The sequence below is a fragment of the Synchiropus splendidus genome, chromosome 4, assembly GCF_027744825.2.
Source record: "Synchiropus splendidus isolate RoL2022-P1 chromosome 4, RoL_Sspl_1.0, whole genome shotgun sequence".
NCBI lineage: Eukaryota > Metazoa > Chordata > Actinopteri > Syngnathiformes > Callionymidae > Synchiropus > Synchiropus splendidus.
Genome location: NC_071337.1, coordinates 23,262,043 through 23,279,707, shown reverse-complemented (window position 1 = coordinate 23,279,707; position 17,665 = coordinate 23,262,043). Strand labels below are relative to the sequence as shown.

The 17,665-nt window shown below is 44.1% G+C and overlaps 5 protein-coding genes across 6 annotated transcripts; 3 read left to right on the top strand and 2 right to left on the bottom strand.

The window, feature by feature from the left end:
* The first annotated feature begins 457 nt into the window (after positions 1 to 457).
* On the top strand, positions 458 to 5,789 carry dennd6b (DENN/MADD domain containing 6B). The gene is made up of 20 exons (XM_053863011.1): positions 458 to 673; positions 994 to 1,032; positions 1,122 to 1,164; positions 1,240 to 1,349; positions 1,680 to 1,760; positions 1,868 to 1,973; positions 2,277 to 2,356; positions 2,760 to 2,822; positions 3,216 to 3,271; positions 3,352 to 3,474; positions 3,556 to 3,651; positions 3,820 to 3,914; positions 4,313 to 4,378; positions 4,446 to 4,510; positions 4,623 to 4,712; positions 4,774 to 4,827; positions 5,057 to 5,166; positions 5,235 to 5,337; positions 5,405 to 5,479; positions 5,591 to 5,789. Exons 1-20 carry the CDS (start codon positions 530 to 532, stop codon positions 5,714 to 5,716), a joined length of 1,725 nt encoding a protein of 574 aa, XP_053718986.1. The 5' UTR covers positions 458 to 529; the 3' UTR covers positions 5,717 to 5,789.
* Positions 5,790 to 5,942: 153 nt separating this feature from the next.
* Positions 5,943 to 8,936, bottom strand: gcc1 (GRIP and coiled-coil domain containing 1). 2 transcript variants are annotated; one of them, XM_053863009.1, is made up of 3 exons: positions 8,781 to 8,936; positions 7,457 to 8,546; positions 5,943 to 7,380 (listed from the first exon to the last, which is right to left on the bottom strand). In XM_053863009.1, exons 2-3 carry the CDS (start codon positions 8,447 to 8,449, stop codon positions 6,097 to 6,099), a joined length of 2,277 nt encoding a protein of 758 aa, XP_053718984.1. In that variant the 5' UTR covers positions 8,450 to 8,546; positions 8,781 to 8,936; the 3' UTR covers positions 5,943 to 6,096. The 2 variants fall into 2 exon arrangements, with proteins under 2 accessions (XP_053718984.1, XP_053718983.1); XM_053863008.1 differs by having other exon boundaries at positions 7,457 to 8,541; positions 8,781 to 8,935.
* Positions 8,937 to 9,374: 438 nt separating this feature from the next.
* Positions 9,375 to 13,922, top strand: LOC128757595 (ADP-ribosylation factor 4). The gene is made up of 6 exons (XM_053863014.1): positions 9,375 to 9,588; positions 9,861 to 9,941; positions 10,044 to 10,153; positions 10,488 to 10,559; positions 12,776 to 12,901; positions 13,275 to 13,922. The coding sequence occupies exons 1-6, from the start codon at positions 9,522 to 9,524 to the stop codon at positions 13,359 to 13,361; spliced, it is 543 nt and encodes a 180-aa protein (XP_053718989.1). The 5' UTR covers positions 9,375 to 9,521; the 3' UTR covers positions 13,362 to 13,922.
* Positions 13,923 to 14,458: 536 nt separating this feature from the next.
* On the bottom strand, positions 14,459 to 15,329 carry lamtor4 (late endosomal/lysosomal adaptor, MAPK and MTOR activator 4). Its single transcript, XM_053863017.1, has 4 exons — positions 15,178 to 15,329; positions 15,013 to 15,096; positions 14,683 to 14,800; positions 14,459 to 14,615 (listed from the first exon to the last, which is right to left on the bottom strand). The coding sequence occupies exons 1-4, from the start codon at positions 15,178 to 15,180 to the stop codon at positions 14,518 to 14,520; spliced, it is 303 nt and encodes a 100-aa protein (XP_053718992.1). The 5' UTR covers positions 15,181 to 15,329; the 3' UTR covers positions 14,459 to 14,517.
* Positions 15,330 to 15,599: 270 nt separating this feature from the next.
* On the top strand, positions 15,600 to 16,677 carry atp6v1f (ATPase H+ transporting V1 subunit F). Its single transcript, XM_053863016.1, has 2 exons — positions 15,600 to 15,869; positions 16,196 to 16,677. Exons 1-2 carry the CDS (start codon positions 15,712 to 15,714, stop codon positions 16,395 to 16,397), a joined length of 360 nt encoding a protein of 119 aa, XP_053718991.1. The 5' UTR covers positions 15,600 to 15,711; the 3' UTR covers positions 16,398 to 16,677.
* Positions 16,678 to 17,665: the final 988 nt, after the last annotated feature.

The following is a 17,665-nucleotide window of genomic DNA, read 5'->3' as shown; positions in this document are numbered from 1 at the left end:
GACCTGCTTGAAATAGATATGTTTCAAATAATAAGCTGCAATTCCTCTAAATATTCTGTTCCATTTGACTGGTAGTGTACAGGCATGCATATTTTCATGCAGCCAGTCACAAACCAATAACCAACAAACACTGAAGTACGAGGCACTTCACTTCTTTGTTCAGCTTGCAATCTATTATTATGAACTGGTTCGAGCTAGTGCTCATAATACAAAAATATAATAGAGAAACTGCTACAAAGCCATTTATAGTGGCCAGAGATTCAAGTTATATAACTAAATATGTTTTTCCCAATTTCATTTAAAACGTCACAAAATTAATACATCTTTTGGAGGGGTAAAAATAACATTTTATTTTATAATAAATGACTACAAAGCATCACCGTGTTTCGGGGACATGTTGCTGTTCACCCGTGTATTGATCGCATCAGTTACCCATCATGCTTGTTGCTGATGTGCCCCGAACCACCGCAGGTCCCCAGCTGCTGTCTCTCTCTGTGATGGAGCGTCGGAGGATGCAAGGGTCGGGAACATGAACCCATTTGTGGACTCCGAATCTCCCCGCCACGAAGAGGTGGAGGGCTCGGGTGGTCGGTGTCGATGGGCGCAGTTCTCTCGCTGGTTCGAGTGTGTTTGTGTTGTCACCTTCGACCTGGAGCTTGGACAGTCCATCGAGGTACAGCTGTTAGCTTAGCCTGTTAGCACCATTGCTAGCAAACCCGGCTACACGAACGAAAACAACACCTTAATGCGTTGCCACATCAACACAGCGTGTGTGGGTTTTGTCACTAATGTTTTATACTAAAACTACATTTACAATTGAGCCTATTTGAATGGTTTGTTGATATTCGTTAGCATTTTGAAATGACACGTTTATTTTAAATCCATATATCGGTCCACGTTCTGTTATCTCTATTTACTTTATATAGTTTTATTGTCTGTTATGGTTCCTGTTTGTCAGTGTGATGTTAATTTTCACTATGTTCCATGTTTCAGCTCATTTATCCTCATGATGTGAAACTTACTGAGAAAGAGGTAATTACTGTATTAATAGTATATGAATTTTATGCTGTCTTTATTATAAATTATTAATTCCTTTTCAATTCATCCCCATTTGATCATAGAAAACCAGCATTTGCTACTTGTCGTTTCCAGACTCGTACTCAGGTAAACTAGACAAACTAGGATAGCATGACTAGATTCATTTTTTTTTTACGTTTTATGTTATTATTTTTTTTGCAGGATGTCTGGGGGACACTCAGTTCAGCTTTAGGATGCGCCAGTCATTTGGTCGCAGATGTTCAGGGACCATTGAGGATGTCTATAACAGGGATGCGCCGTCCAGCCTGCAGGTGATTACTTGAGATGCATTGTCAAGACTTTGTGTGTCCAAGTGTTCAGAACATGTCAGGATTTCCACAAATATTAGCGCCTAAAATTAACTGTGTTTCATATTTTCTGTCATTTTAAATATCGGCATCAAAAGGATTTTGCATTTGGCTGGATGTGTTTTCAGCAGCCGGAGGCACAACTAAATGAGGCAGCTCCAGAAATCACCAAAGCTACATTGGTTCAGCAGTCAACATCTGGATGTTCTCACATTTGCTTTCTATCACAACACCTAACAACTAATAAATGATCATATAGATGGGTCTTTGACTTAATATTTATCATTTCCCCAGAAAGAGACATCTCACTTCTTTGGATATGTCTACTTCAGACAAGTGAGAGATGCTTCAGTCAAGAGAGGATATTTCCAAAAGGTAGTAGCCATATTTCTTTTGAGACTCATGTCACCATCAGATTATCAGGTTGTCTCAGATGGAGGTAAATGTGCAACTAAACCTTTTTTTTTATGCATCTGTTTCAGTCCCTTGTGCTGCTTTCCCGTTTGCCATATACGCATCTGTTTCACACACTGCTACAGATCATCACACCAGAGTTTTTTGAGAAATTGGAGCCCTGCCTGGAAGCAGGTGAAGCTGTTTTGATCGTTCAGATTTAGAATCAAACTCAGGTTGGATGTGCTTGAACAAAGATTAGCAATACTTTTATCCACTGTGAGAGATTCAGATCAATGTGAAAAGGTCTGAGTCACAGCTGTAACTGAGCTGGGAGCAGTAGGTCTATATTTAGCAATTGTAGAGTATCAGGTGTGTTTGAAAAACATTGAAAGTTTGCCGTGGTTCACACTTTGCCATGAGATAAACATAGCTCAGTGTTGGACCACTGTTTTATTTTAAGGAATCATTATGTTCTCTTTTATTCCTGTTTTTCAGTTTGCAATGATATTGACCAGTGGCCCTGCCCTGTACCTGGACTGACGCTCAACCTACCTGTGATGGGCCAGGTGTTGCAGGTGAGGAGGGTGTGGTTGGTATTCTGAGCCTGTTTGGAATCTGGCAGTTGAAACAGACGGTCCTTTCTGATTCATATTTATTTTTGCAAAATGGACTGACCTGCCAACAAAGAGAGTCTTGTGCAACAATATGAGAATGAAAACACTAACATATGAGTGAAAACGAATCCTGAAGTACAATATCGTTGATTTGAGATATGGGTAAATATTAATAATCAAATTCATAGTTGCCGTTCTGTGACAATGTGCAACAGCACAATTCTTAAATGTACCAATTCTCACATTTGATCCTGTTCGTGTGAATGTTGATAAATTGGTATGAAACAATATTACATCATACATTTTTGCTGTGTCTTTGTGTGAATGACTTTATGTATGTGACATTAAACTTGTGTGTTTTCAGATTCGCATCCCATCAACATCTGATAAACCTGGAGGAAGTCCAGTCAAACAGACGCCCTATCTGGTCAGTGACCTATTTAACACCATTTAAGTGTCTTAACTTATGTGTAGAATAGACTATAAAATGCTGTCAAGCTGATAAAAAAAATGGAAATGCATTGTAGGATGAAGGACAAGATGACATAAAATGACAGTTTCTCATACCCCTCTGCAGGTGCAGGGCATCTTTTTGCAACTACTGCATATCAAACCACAGAACCATCATTTATTACTTTTCGTATTTCAATGGAATGCTGTTCATGACTCATAATTGTTTTATGTATTTAAATATGTTTTATGGTATTTTTCCTGAAGTGAGCATTTTCTACTTATGCCAAAGGGTGAACCTAAACTTAACGCTTGTAAACGAAGTTGCATAAATCGGATTCAAAACTTGTGATCTTATTTTTGTAAACAGAACCTGATGCCGACTCCAACTGTGCTGCAGACTATCCATGAGTTAGACCTCTTCAAGTGAGTTTGTCTTATAAAGTAAAGACATCATGATCAGGAGCAATACTTGCTCCTGATCATGATGTCGTTCGTCCATCCAGGTGCTTTCAGTCAGTTCTCATTCACCTGCAAACGCTGTGGGAGCTGGTGCTGCTGGGTGAGCCTGTGGTCGTCATGGCGCCATCTCCCACCGCCTCGTCAGAAACAGTCTTCGCACTTGTCAGGTGGTTAAATTAAACAGCTTCCTCTTGTCTGTTCAGTGAGCGTCGTTGGTTGCTTTGGTAATAATGTGTTTCTCTTCCTAGTTCCATCACGCCGCTGAAGTTCTGCTGTGACTACCGACCGTACTTCACCATCCATGACAGCGAGTTCAGAGAGTACACAACCAAGACGCAGGCGCCGTGAGTAACACAGTGGTCACACATTTCATGGCGAATGTGACGGACCGGATAATTTCACTCTGAAAGAAGTGTTTTTCTGAAGCGTCCTGATTTATTTAGACTGGTTAGTCTGGCCCAAATTATTGCAGCCAATGTTATTTTTTCTTTGTGCTCATTCTCCTATTTTAGGCCAAATGTGATTCTGGGCGTCACCAATCCATTTTTCATCAAGACATTCCAGAACTGGCCCCATGTGGTACGGCTGGGAGAACTAAAGATGGCAGGTGAGTGTCATCTGAGAGTTTACAAAATGCGCTGTTGGTCCTAGTGATGTACCTGTATAAAGGGTGAGAAAGGAAAAAGAAAATGTTTAGCCTTATCCTCATTGCACTCACCTCAGTGTTTCACTCCAAACATGGTCCCTCACAGTGGCCAGGGGATTTCACCACCCTACATCAGACTCACCGTCCGCTTGCAAATTTTGAGAGAATCAATATTTTTGACCCTTTAACTTTAAAAGGAATGTCCAGCCTGTGTTTCTGTTAGGCCACTTTTGCTACTTAATCACGTTTTTCCTCAGCTGCTTTTTCTTATCTGGCCGTTTTCTGTTCCTTAAGAAATTCTCCAGAACACATCCAGAATGAATGACAAATGTGTGACAACTTCTTTGGTCTCCCAACAGGCGATTTACCCAAACAAGTGAAGGTAAAGAAACTGGACAAACTGAAGACACTGGACCCCAAACCTGGTGAGGAAAGAGCACGGCACGTTTTATTTCTATCCATCTTGCTATTCTTATGTATGTCCTCTGCCAGGTGTCTACACTGCTTACAAGCCATTCCTGCATAAAGACAAGATCCTCATTAAAAGGCTCCTGAAGGTAACTCGAGTATTGGTCAGATCAAATGATCTTCAAACGTTGTTTTAAATAAAACTTTATATGGCATTTATTAATATATGATTTTATTTTTTATGCATGTCTGTGTGTGCAGGGCATCCAGAGGAAAAGACCCTCTGAGGCACAGAGTGCCATCCTGAGACGACACTTATTGGAGCTGACTCAAAGCTTCATCATTCCACTGGTAAGAAGGCAGTTTTGTTCTCGGAGGTCAGTGTTAGTTGACCTTCTGTGTTGTCTGTCAGGAGCGCTACATGGCCAGTCTGATGCCCCTGCAGAGGTCTGTCACTCCCTGGAAGGTAAAATCGGTCCATTTCTCATGCATTGTTGTCATTGTTAACCACCTCATGACACACAAGTGACCTGTGTAGTTTAATCTAGCTCAAAATTTGCCTGGAAAAAGGCTCTGAGACACATCTGTTGCTCTAACATCATCTAATCATGGTGCTTCACTTGCGACTCAAACAGGTGGCTCTAGATCACGAGGGTCATGTTGGTAAAGCTCCTGTATGTTGATATGTTTCACAGACGCCCCCCCAAATACGACCCTTCAGTCAGGAAGAGTTCATGTCCACACTGGAGCACAGCGGTCCACAGCTGACTTCAATGCTGCGTGGCGATTGGCTGGGACTTTACAGGTTAGAGACATCACATTTGGCAATACTGTTACACAAATTCTATATGGGAAGTTTGATGCCTCTCCTAGGAAGTTCTTTAAATCCCCAAATTTTGATGGCTGGTACCGACATCGCCACAGAGAGATGACACAGAAGTTAGAATGTCTTCATCTGGAGGTCATCAGTGAGGCGGTGAGTGTTTGTCAGGGTGTATTCTATGTGATGTCCAGACTGTATTGACATTAGTGCGGTGCTGCAGGACCTCCTGGGTTGGACCAAAGACAAGTCTGAGGTGGAGATTGTCGATTTGGTGCTGAAGCTCCTGGAGAAACTGGTGAGTCAGCAGCTGAACAGGCTTGTGTTGTGCTTTTGGACATTTTATGTGCTAAAGCGAATAAACATTTGTTTTACAACAGCTAGTAACCAGCTTGTAACGTGTTTTCAGATTAAAGCTCGCCGTCTGCAGCTGCAGCTCAAGGATGGAGTTTTGGAGAAACTAGAGGCTTTTGTGAAGTCGATAGTCAGCTCGCTACCTGAAGACCTGCAGACTGTTCTCAAGACACAAACATAACGCAGCGGAGCTGTGTGGATGAATGTAACGCAATAATTCATTCTGACCATGTAAATAAGTGTTCAAAATAAATCTCAAGTTCTGTTAACGTTCTGTGTCCTGAAGGTTTGTTAAAAATAACTTTGAGAGGATGTTTAATTGTTAAAAGCTCTATTGAATGAAAAGCATAAAAACTCGATGCATATGGAAGCATGAAAATACTTTAATGTTTACAAAAATATTACATATAAATATGGAGGAAATTGCGCTCAGAGAAAACTATTCTCAAATCATTCTGTCACCAAACCTTAATCTGTATACAGACTTCAAATGATCAGCAGAGAAACCTAGCATTTGTGATACACAATGTAGGGAAGAGTTCATCATCAGGCATCAAACCATCAGGCTCTTTTGCTGGTATTCCACCATGGTGCCACCTGCTGCCTCATGACGACTTGTTTCTCCTGCTGGCTGAAGTGCAGGATGGTCAGAATGGCGGTGAGCGTCTGTTGCTTCCCACTTGCATCCTGCAGCGTCAGGAACCTGTAGATGATGTTCTTCAGGTACTCCAGGTTGGCGCCCTCCCTGTTCTGGTCTCGGGTCAGTTTGTCGATCCGTCCCTTCAGCTGAGATGCCTCCTCGTCGTGTCGCTCCGCGTTGGCGATGAGTTTGGCCTGCAGCTGGTGAATGTCCTCCTCTAGCTGGTTCTTCTGCCGCCGGAGGCCACTGGCCTCCACCTCTTTTCGAGCAAGCTGTTCGGCGTAGAGCAGCAGCGTGGGCTCAGTGGGCGCAGTCAGTCGGAGCGCTTGGCTGATCAAGTCGCCCTCGCTCTCTTCTTCAGACAAACTGCCCTCAGCCACTTTATCAACATCACTACTGCGTCTTGCTGCCAGACTTAGCGTCGAGGCCCGCAGTCGCTCCAGCTCCTGGTCCTTCTCCTCCAGCAGGGCCATCGTTCTCTCCCTCTGCTTGTGCAGCTCAGACTCGAACCGCAGCAGCTCGTCCCTGTGTAGCGTCTCCAAGCGGTCCACTTCCTGTTTGTGACTGTGCTGTACCGCTATCACCTGTTGCTGGCAGTCATCCAGCTGCTGCCGATGTTTGGTTTCCGCCTCATCACACTGGATCCGTAGGTTGATGTACTTCTCCTTCAACTCAGCCAGCTGGTCCCGCACTTCCTCCAGTTCTTTGGCCTGGCAACCATCTTTGGTGTTCTTGTTCTTCAGCACAACCTGAGCACGCACCTTGTAGCGTTCGAACTCGTCCCTCAGCTGCCGAAGCTCCTGCTGATATGCTTCTACAGTGGCGTTGTGCCCGCCGGACTCAACCTCCGCATCAGTGCTGTCTTGGATGTTGGGCACCTGGTCTGCATTCTTCTGAGCAGCCAGTTTCAGCAGCTTCTTCACCTGCTGAAGCTTCTCCTTCAACAGCGGCACATCCAGCTGAGACTCATCCAAGCAGAGGTCAGAGGTCGACCTGCTGGCTGCCGCAAGAGCCAGTGTTTTGTTCTCCATATCTAGTTGTGTGATTCGCTCTCTCAGTCGTTGCACCAACTGCTGGTCCCTTTGCCTGGTTTTCTCACACGTGCCCAGAAGGTCCGACATCTCTGACAAACGCTGCTCCAGACCAGCAACCCGAGTCTCAGCAGCCTGGGCCCGTTCATGAGCTCGCTCCTCAACTTTGCAAGCCTACAAACACAAGTGACCACATTCAGTCAAAGGAGCATGAAGGCTTGACAACATTAAAACTGGATCTCACTTTTACCTTCATGGTCTCGTGGTCGAGCTCCTGCTGGAAGTGAGTCTTCAGCTGGGTTAGTTCCTGCTGCAGCTCTGCCACTCTCGGATCTGGTTTTGTCTGCTCCTCCTGAGCAGCTTGCAGCTTCTTTTTCAGCTCGTCCCTCTCATCCCTCACCTGAATGAGGTGCGCCTCAGACTCCGCTCCTCTGTCAACAGCCTGAGATGTGACCAGGAGTGCTGTGTTGGCGTCGTGAAGGCGGAGCTCCGCATCCTGTCGTAGATCGCGTTCCTGCTGGAGGAGCTTCTGAAGCTCCCTCAGCTGCTGCAGCTGATCCCCCTGTTCCTGCTCCCTCTCGTGCTGCTGAGTGATTACGCGAGCGCGACTCTCAGCCAGCTGTTGCTGCAAGTTGCGGAGCTCGGCGTCCTGCTGTGTGGCTAAGGCAGAGATATGCTCTTGAAGCTCCTCGACTTCCTGTTTCAGCTGACGCTTGTCTGCTTGGAAGTTGGCTTCCATCCGAGACTTCTCCTGAGTGACTGTGGCCAGGGCATTTGTGAGCGTGCTCAATTGGCTCCTCAGCTGAACGACTCTGCGGTCCGACTCTGCAGCAGGAGGCTGCTCGGCCCCCACGCTGCTAGTTTCCGAACCACTAGCCTCGGAGCGAATCGATCCTGCTGGCTCCTCCGGGTTGTCCTGAATCTGATCACCTTTACCGGTCTCTGACATGTCCAATGAGGCCCCTGTCTCAAGACTGTCCTCGCTGTGGAGTGAGGAATGGTCATCTGACAACAGCGCTTTGGACTGGCCGCCATGCTGGTTCAGGTCAACCTCCTGGGACACTGACAAAACCTTAAGGCTGGATTCTAAAGCCTCCTTCTCCTTCAGAAGGCTCTTGTAAGCTCGGACAACATCTTTAAGGCGGGTCTGGTACTGGCTGAGCTGCTTTTTCTGGGACTCAATGGTGTCCAGCAGCTCCTTCCTGCTGGGACCGCCTCCAAAACTCATCCCAAACTTATCCATTTCTCAGGTGATCCTTCAATTTGGTTTGATAGACAACAGCATCCTGAAGAGAACTGCGGCTGTCTGCCAACTTCAAATGGATTTACTGGCTCCTAAACTGGACAGAAGTGGTCATCAGATATTTACTGACGTTACAAAAGTGCGTTTATTTCTCATGGTAGACTCAACAATTAGCGAAACCCTCAAAACTTAAAGTAAATGAATTGTCACACGAGAGTCATTTTAACTCCTGGTTTGGCTTATCAGGCAAAACATGACTGACATGAATAAATGGGCAGGTGGTACCAAAAAACAACGGTCGTCAACCGGACAAAATTCGGCCACTTCTTACCGTTTATCAGTAGTTTGCATTATTCTGACGTCGCAGGGTTCGTTTGTCCAATAAATGGTTTGAGATTTGAGTTTAATCGAAATATTTCCTTTCTGTCATCCAACAGCCGCCATGAAGGTCTGAACCGGAACTGGAGGAGGAGGGGGCGGAGCTCTGGTGCTGCGTTCAGGGCTGCCACGTGAATCAGCAGACTCAGACAAAGTCAACATCATCGTCGTTATTTTTCAAAAGCTGTCTAATTTTGTCGGCCGTGACAGTGCGAAATACCGTTGTCAGCCGTGGTAACTGAAATGTACAGATGTTGAAAGTTTCCAAGCGCTGTTTGACCTGTAACTGGCGATGGACTGTATTCATTGACACATTTATTTTAAAAAATAAAAGATATCCTACTCTTACTACTACTTACTACTCTTAGTAAGTAGTAGTAAGACTTACTACTCTATTTTGTTTCATTTTGGCTATTCGCACCAAGAAGCAGCAAGTGCAAAAACATACGAATTGAAACAAGAGGGTGTCGTGTGGCTTTTGTCAACGTTGTTCTTTAAATAAAGTTCATGGAGAGCCGTGACGTCATTTCTTCCGCGTTGGCCTGGACGTGGCACCGAGGAGGAGCTGCGCCTACTGACTGTTCGAATAACGGGACCTGTCTCTGAGCATCCGCCGGTGTCGCCTCTGGATCGACGGTCAAAACAAAGTGTCTGGATTTTGACTTCTTTGGAAAGCTGACCGTGTGTTTTTAAAATGGGCTTGACGATCTCAAGTCTGTTCTCCAGGTTTTTTGGGAAGAAGCAGATGAGGATACTGATGGGTGAGCTTCCACACAGCTAAGCTAGCTGCTGCTGCTCCCGGCTAACGGGGCATTTGCTCTTTCGACCCTGATCGAGTTGGACGCTTGATAATATCGATCAGGTCACGTCGACCCTCATACGAATGTGACCCGGTGTGGGGTTCAATTTGGCGAAATCGTCTGTTCGGCGAAAATAAGGACGTATAACAACCAGATGCTAACGATTAGTTTAAATGTCGACGTGCCAGTCCAAGTTCACGACGATTCCTGACTTTTTTTCCTCCCTCTTTCAGTCGGTTTGGATGCCGCTGGAAAAACGACAATTCTGTACAAACTCAAGCTAGGAGAAATCGTTACCACTATCCCTACTATTGGTGAGTCATCAGTCAGTAATCCCACGAGTAGCCCTTTACTAGCGCTAAAGCGTCAGATGTTGATGTAAATAACTCGATTCATTTCCTCTCCTCTCCCTTCAGGGTTTAATGTGGAGACGGTAGAATACAAGAATATCTGCTTCACTGTTTGGGATGTTGGCGGCCAGGACAAAATCCGACCTCTTTGGAGACACTACTTCCAGAACACCCAGGTTGGGATTTCTCTGAATAGCCCTTATGGGTTAAAGCAAGTAAATGTTTGTCATAAAGTCTTTAAAACAGATGTTCTGCAAGTATAACTATACATGGAAATGAGTTTTGGTTCGAAGGAACATTTGACATATAATGGCAAAAATTCTGTGTGACAAGAGGATGTGTGATGTTCACGTGAGTTGTTTGTCCATATCAGTCGTGCGTTAAAATGCCGCCAGGGACTGTAAACCATTGTCCCAGTTATTCAATTAATTTTGGGGTTATCACGGCCAGTGTTCATGTGTTAGGTCAGTGCGTACGTCGGTGCAATCATTAACGCAACTGTGTCACCAGGGTCTGATCTTTGTGGTGGACAGCAATGACAGAGAGCGAGTTGCCGAATCTGCGGAGGAACTTTCCAAAATGGTGAGTGACTAATATATCTTAGGTGTTACATTGTGACACATTACAGGCATCATCTGTGTCCCAAAGAGCTGACTACAAGTAGACATTCTCTGATCCACTGATTCCCGTTTAGAATAAACACGTTTAGCCTTTTTAAGTGGTGAGACTCCTGTCACTCGGCCAGTTTTGAAAGGTATATGCTGATCAACCCCCATCATCACCAGTAGCATTGGTGAAAAACAGCAGCTTCTGGCGAGTCCTCACTCGCTTGGAACCCCGCTACGGGGACCTGTACTTAACAGCCCTTCACCGGTTGGTGTACTCTCATCATTTTAAATTATTTTTCAGTTGTCTTGTTGACTGAATAGTTGCTGTTTGTGTTGAAATAGCACTCGCCATAACTACGTTTTTGATTACAAATTCATGTGTATCTGTGATCTGCAGTATAAATCCTGAGCTGAGCATCCTTACTGTTCAGTGCTGCGTCATCAGGCTTTTAGCTAGGATTTTGAAACAGGCATCCAAAGCCTCGCCGACAGCCCATTCACCTCCTGACTTGCCATGTCAACAACTGACTTAACTGACTTTGCTTTGTAAAAAAGAAACTGTAAACATCTATTGTACAAAAACAACTGTTTTATGAAAACAAACATCTGAGTCAAACGTTATAGGAACTCAGTGGCAGTTGCCACAATATCACTCTCAGATGCAGGAGTCTCCTGGGCAGTTGTCTTACTAGACTGACCCTGATTTATTTAAAAAAATAAAACATGTTTTCATAATGATTCTTTCCCTTACTACTAGCCAACTGTCTACAGTTTTGTTCATCTTCTTTTTATATATTTAAGCAAGATAAGCACACAGTTGTATCAGCTGTGTATCTGCGATGGTTGTCTAAACTTTCACACCTTTTAACATTCATTCATTCAAACAGTATATAATAAAGGCTTGCCGCTTCATTAAATAGATAGAACCACTTAAATTGTTAAGATCTTTTGCTTGCTTTCAGCAAGCGCTGTGTGGGAGGAGTGGGCTTTGTGCCGAAAGAAACACCAAAATACTCCTCAGATTAAAAAGCTCTGAGTCAGTTTGTTTAAAGTTTGGAACTTATCTGCGGTTTCCTTCTGTCATCAGAGTCAGACATCCCATCAATCACAGCGCTTCCATGCTGCGAGTGTAGTGACTCACAAGATGTGGATAAAAGCAAGATTACACCAGTAAGCAAAAATGCCAGCCATGCTACAGCTGCAAAAGTGTTGTGAATCTGCAAATTTCTGTCATATTTGGCGAAATTACCGGGTTTTATTCATGGAAACCAGTGTGAGGACACTATGAGTAGGGCATTATATAGGCACTTATGATCAGACATTTTGGATGTCCAATTCTGAATACGAGAGGCCGTCCATTATTTCATGTTTTGGAGCTTAGGGTTTCCTCAGGACGCGCTCCTCCCAGTTTCTGCTGGAATTGGATGTGCCATGCTACTGCATCCATCCACTGTGTCACAGCAGAGCAGTTGTGCAATGGATCAGTTTCTCAGTTCACACGCACAAACTTGAAACCTTTGATAGTGACTGCAAATGAATTCTGTTCTCTGAGGTAAATTGCCTAAGTGTAAAACATTCAGTTAATAATTCTCTGTACTTTCATACAAGTTGATCTTGTCCTTCTTTTTAAAATATCACTGCTTGGTTGGAGGAGTTAGTTTAACTAGTTCAGCCTGTCAGGCTCAATACCTGAGATCCACAGTTTCATCATGTTTGTTAGAAAGGTCCTGCTGATAAAAGGTTGAAACCAGGTTTTTAGCTACGATTTTGAAACTGGCATCCAAAGCCCCGACCTTAGCCCATAACCCCACCCCCAGCCCATTCCCCTCCCAACACACAAGGTCATCAACTGACATGACTAGTTGCTTTGTTAAAAAGAAACTGCAGACATCTGTTTTTACAAAAATAACTTTTTATAAACACAAACATCGGAGTCAAATGATGGTTAACCGAGATGAACTGAATACCTGCTGCCACAATAACGCGTTCAGATGCAGGGGTCTCCTGGACTGTTGTTTTACTTGACCGACCATGATTTATTTTAAAAAATTTAAAAATTAATAAAAAAAATTGAGGGGGGCATCCTGAGGACACCCAGATGCCCCCTAGCAAAAAGCCTCTTTGACACTATGAATAATGGACATTATTGTAATAAACATTATTAATCTTTCTGGTCATGTGACTTCACAGCTCCAGGAGGATGAGCTGAGGGAGGCGGTTCTTCTAGTCTTCGCCAACAAACAGGATCTTCCCAACGCCATGGCGGTCAGCGAACTCACTGAAAAACTGGGTCTGCTGAGTCTGCGTGGCAGAACTGTGAGTATCACTCAGCCACGCCCTTTTTTTTAAATGCATCTGTCTGCTGACCAGTTTACAGTCCAAAAAACAGTATTTTATTATTTAATGTGTGCAAATATATGTTGAAAATGACAGGGTAAGAAAATGGCAAAATGTAAAAAATGTTTAGCATCCAAGAAGTAAGGAACGTTTCCCCCACTGTAGGGCAGAAAGTATGTGTTGAGAAGGGTTATTAAAAGTATTTACAGATATGTTTTGAGTTGAAATTTCTGGTGAAAACGAATGTTAAATTAGTTTGACGTCATTGTTGCAACCTGCAAAATAAGACCATGTGTTTAAAACAGTTGTCGCATGACAGTAACACTTGCGGCCTGTGTGTCTCCATCCTCAGTGGCAGGTCCAGGCCACCTGTGCGACTCAGGGCAACGGTCTGTATGAGGGTCTGGACTGGCTGTCCTGCGAGCTGGCCAAACACTAGACCAGCTAACCGGAGGAAGCGGCAGCTGATGATATTAGCTGGCGTCACTGTGTACAAACAGATGAGGAGGAGGTGGAAGAAGATGATGAAGAAGAAGAAGAAGAGGAGGAGGATTATTTCATAAGACTGTTTTTGTTTGTTTTCTTTTTTAACTTATAAATGTGTCAGTTAGGTGATGTCATGGACTCTGAGCGCGCTATCATTTCCCATCGTCCTCTTCTTCTTCTGTTCTTCCTACTGGCTTCTGCAGATGTCTTTTTCTTTTTATCAGCATGTTTTAAAACCACACTCATGTGACAAGTTGTCGTGGAGGAGGAAGGGTAGCAGCAGGTGCTCGTGTACCTGTGGTCAGGGGGCGGGGCTTGTAACAGGTGCCAGCCTATATGTGGTCGACGGGCGGGGCTTACAGTCGGGACCAGTGTACCTGGTCATCTAATGACTCATTCCAGAGCTGAACCTGAAGGCCTCGTCATTCCTGAACAATGTGAAGAAACAGAGAACTAGCAATGATGCAATAAAGGTTGTTCTTCTCAGCTGTTTTGGTTTTCGGGGCTTCTTTCATTAGAGAATAAAGGTCAATGAAAAGTGGTGGTGGCTTTTCACTTCCTCCTCCAGAGTGCTCCGGATTAGGTGAGACTTGAGACCCCAACTAATCCTCTTGCAAAATGGAGCATCTGGGTCTGTCTCAGGGTTAAGTTCCTGAAGTTCCCAGCCCATATCAACTGGAACAATGACTCTATGCCAAGTCTCCTATTGATGACAGAGCTTCTCAAACCGTGCCTTCATCTGGATTCAGACATGTTAACATCTTCCAGTCAGTGTCCACACTCTTTCTATTCTAGAGTCACACTTTAGAGCGATTTTGTTTTGGAACATTTGGTTGTGTTTTGTTCAATCTGAAACCAAAATCAAGATCAGGCTGTAAATGGTCCACCATGACCATGATGCACCCTATGTTGAATTCCCATCAGGTTTCTGCCCTTAACAACAAACATGATCTCAGATGTGGGACTTGCCCTCTAATGCGTTGCAACAAAGTCATGGCAGTTGAAGCTGCTACTGTTGACTTCAAATGACAAACGAGTTCAATCTGAATTTAAAAACCTTTTATTAACATCCAGACGAACACACATGCTACTCAACACCTGCCCTGCTGCTAAACACTGATTGGCTCTCGCTGGTTGTTCTGACGTTTGACCACAAAAACCTTCTGAGCAGAGACCGTCACCGTGTACACGAAGTCATCCAGGATCACTGAGGGGAAAAGTAGACACGGTCAAGTGGTGGACTGGTGATGCGAGAGTGTGCGTCCGGTGCTCACCTGACATCCGTTTGAACGGTGGCTCCGGGCATCCAGATAACCTCAGGCGACTAGCGGTTCGAACCATCTGCATCAGGACTCCTGCCGTATGTTCATCGTTCTCCAGCTCACCGGCCGACTGCAAGTACACCGTCCGTCATGACAACAATAGTTGTGGTCAATAAGTTAGCCCAAATACATTTTTAAATAACTTACAACGAATTCATTAAACGACTTTAGTCGTAATTTGAAAGACTTTAGACACACTTGAAGCTATCTTAAAGACTTAAACCAACTGATCTGGACGCCGATATGTTACGTGCTGCTGTCGTGGGGGGGTCAGTCACTCACGGCCAGAACTCCGTCCTCGCTGATAACCAGGTACCCGAGCTGGTCCGGGATCCGCTCCAGACCCGCAGTCAGCGCCGCTGTCGTCTGTAAACCAAGCACACGATTAGGTACCGATCTACCAAGAGAACACAGTCGTCACGGGTACGTTAACAACGGGATCCTGACCATTATTCTCTGTGTTTTTATTCTCCGGTGAAGCAGCCCAGCAGCATTTCCGTCTTTCTGGGTGGACTTTCACGTGACTGCTCAAGATGCGTTCAGGGGCTAGCGGACATTCAAAACGTACCAACTTGAATCAAGTCATTTAATTTTAATATACTGTGGGATATTTATTTACAGAGATGGTTATATAAAATAATATACGTGAGTTATTTTATATGTGATGTAGATGTAACTCTTCTACAATGTATTTTTAATTGTCGTACAAAACATTCCATTGAAAGACTGATTATTGTGATTCATATTATTATTACTGACGTCACCGTTTATATCCTAATTTAAAACAAATAATTTCAAAATAGTAATAAGGATGATGTAGCTGTTTTCATTCCAACCAGCAGGTTCCGCTCTCTTACCGTTGCTCTCCCAAACAGGAAGTGTCTGTCAGCTGACGTCTCACATGACCTGAGCTGCTTTAGACGCGTTAGCATCTGCTTTCTGCTTTTCCACCGTTAAAATCTTCACCTGCGAGGCTCTGTGATGGCTGGACGCGGCAAAGTTATAGCCGTCATCGGCGACGAGGACACATGCACTGGCTTCCTCCTCGGCGGGATCGGCGAACTAAACAAGAACCGAAAGCCCAATTTTCTGGTGGTGGAGAAGGACACTAGCATCACGGAGATCGAGGAGACCTTCAAGTAAGCTTCTGACGTGTGTCCTGACCCATTCAACGTAATCAAATAAGCATTTAGAAAGCAATCGACATCGATATAGATGTTTCACCTGTGTAGCGGAGAGTTTATGTCATGACACATTGAGCTGATATTTGGTGCAATTGTACCGACATCGTGTTATTTAACATTTAATTTTAGGTTTCGGTTTACTGCATCACTTTTTTTAGTATTCAAATATTTGTTGTATGAATGATTTACTGGTAAGTATTATGTAGTTGTAATGTGAAGTGGATTATTTACACTTAAAATCCTTGAATGTAAAGATTTCAAAACACTTGTTTGTTTTCCAGGAGCTTTCTGGCCCGTAGCGACATCGCCATCATCCTAATCAACCAGTTCATTGCCGAGATGATCCGTCACGCCATCGACGCCCACATGCAGTCCATCCCGGCTGTGCTGGAGATCCCTTCCAAAGAGCACCCGTATGATGCTTCCAAGGACTCCATCCTGAGGCGGGCCAAGGGCATGTTCTCTGCTGAGGACTTCCGATAATCTCCCCCAACATGCACGATGAGCTGGTGCCCCAATGTTTGTTGTTTAAAAGGCTGAAGTGTAAGTGATCTTGTGAACTCCCACTCATTCATTCCTCATGACATCAGGCTTCGCTGTCCTTGGCTTGTCTGAGTGAAGCTTTGTTTCCAGTGGCGGAAGATAAAAATATCATCTGATCGTCTGTTGTTTGTCTTGTGTTGGAAAAGAATATATTGTTTTTCATCAGTCCAGATGTTTACTTGTAACTTATTCAGTCAAAATAAAAATGTGGATATTGTCATTTTTGTCGCCCCTTTTCGATCAATAAAGAGTCCGACTGTATGCGAATGTGATCACCTTATCAGGGCTTGTCACAGATAGGAGTTGCTTTTGAAGCGTCACACAAAGAACCTGTTCTCTGTACTGTGCAAACTTATTGACTTGTCCGTGAAAGGCCACGGACGCTGCGTGATCTAGTCTTGAGAATAAAGCCCTAAAATAAGGCACTTCAAATGATGTTAAACACACACTGAGCTTTCAGATACAAATATTATCTGACCGATTAACAAACACAAATTCCCAGTAGTGCATCAATCTGGTAGACAGATGACTTCAAACATGGTCGGAGAGGCATCCGTCCAGTGAGAAACCTGAACATTTGAAGGTTAAACAGTTTAGGATTACTGATTAATTCTCTGCAGTCAATGACAAAACAACATTTTTATCATCCCGCTGACTCCTACGGCCTTCAGAGGACCATGGGAACCATGAGAGACGCCTCGACTCGGCCATATAAAGGGAGCAGCTGACTCTGAGTCAGATCTGCCTCTCAGACCTGAATCAACATGTCCGTCATCGTCTTCATTCTTCTGGTGTTTTCAGTTTCTGCATTTCCTTGGTTGCCATCTCCAGCGACTCAGGGGTGAGAACAACATCTTTCACAGGAGGTTTTGTAGTCAACTTCAGGTAGCATTTATTTTTCTTGCCACAGAGACCAAGATGTTAAGTCTCCTCAGCCGTTGGGCAACAACCAGTTAAACTCTACCAGGTGAGTTGAAGCTTGTTAAAGTAGTGTGGCGTCTTGTGTTGGCGCTCCAGGGTGGCCCTCAGTCCAACATTTGGCCGAACAGTCGAAGCAGGATAACTTCTGAAGAAATTAATAGCATGAATGTTTATCTGTTCTCGATTAGCAGATAAAAGCATTTTGAGGGTCAACCCTTACCGAACCATAAATGATATACGCAAGTATATTAATATGCAATTGAAATTAGTATTTAAAAATGTATATA

Coding starts and splice junctions, on each gene's coding strand:
- dennd6b (XM_053863011.1), top strand. CDS start 530: ATGAACCCATTTGTGGACTCCGAATCTCCCCGCCACGAAGAGGTGGAG. Junction 3,272..3,351: donor CATGAGTTAGACCTCTTCAA/GTGAGTTTGTCT, acceptor TCGTCCATCCAG/GTGCTTTCAGTCAGTTCTCA. Junction 5,480..5,590: donor TGAAGCTCCTGGAGAAACTG/GTGAGTCAGCAG, acceptor ACGTGTTTTCAG/ATTAAAGCTCGCCGTCTGCA.
- atp6v1f (XM_053863016.1), top strand. CDS start 15,712: ATGGCTGGACGCGGCAAAGTTATAGCCGTCATCGGCGACGAGGACACA. Junction 15,870..16,195: donor GAGATCGAGGAGACCTTCAA/GTAAGCTTCTGA, acceptor TTTGTTTTCCAG/GAGCTTTCTGGCCCGTAGCG.
- gcc1 (XM_053863009.1), bottom strand. CDS start 8,449: ATGGATAAGTTTGGGATGAGTTTTGGAGGCGGTCCCAGCAGGAAGGAG. Junction 7,381..7,456: donor TCGACCACGAGACCATGAAG/GTAAAAGTGAGA, acceptor TTGTGTTTGTAG/GCTTGCAAAGTTGAGGAGCG.
- LOC128757595 (XM_053863014.1), top strand. CDS start 9,522: ATGGGCTTGACGATCTCAAGTCTGTTCTCCAGGTTTTTTGGGAAGAAG. Junction 9,589..9,860: donor GCAGATGAGGATACTGATGG/GTGAGCTTCCAC, acceptor TCCCTCTTTCAG/TCGGTTTGGATGCCGCTGGA. Junction 12,902..13,274: donor TGAGTCTGCGTGGCAGAACT/GTGAGTATCACT, acceptor CTCCATCCTCAG/TGGCAGGTCCAGGCCACCTG.
- lamtor4 (XM_053863017.1), bottom strand. Junction 14,801..15,012: donor GCGAGGACGGAGTTCTGGCC/GTGAGTGACTGA, acceptor GTGTACTTGCAG/TCGGCCGGTGAGCTGGAGAA. Junction 14,616..14,682: donor ACCGTTCAAACGGATGTCAG/GTGAGCACCGGA, acceptor TTTTCCCCTCAG/TGATCCTGGATGACTTCGTG.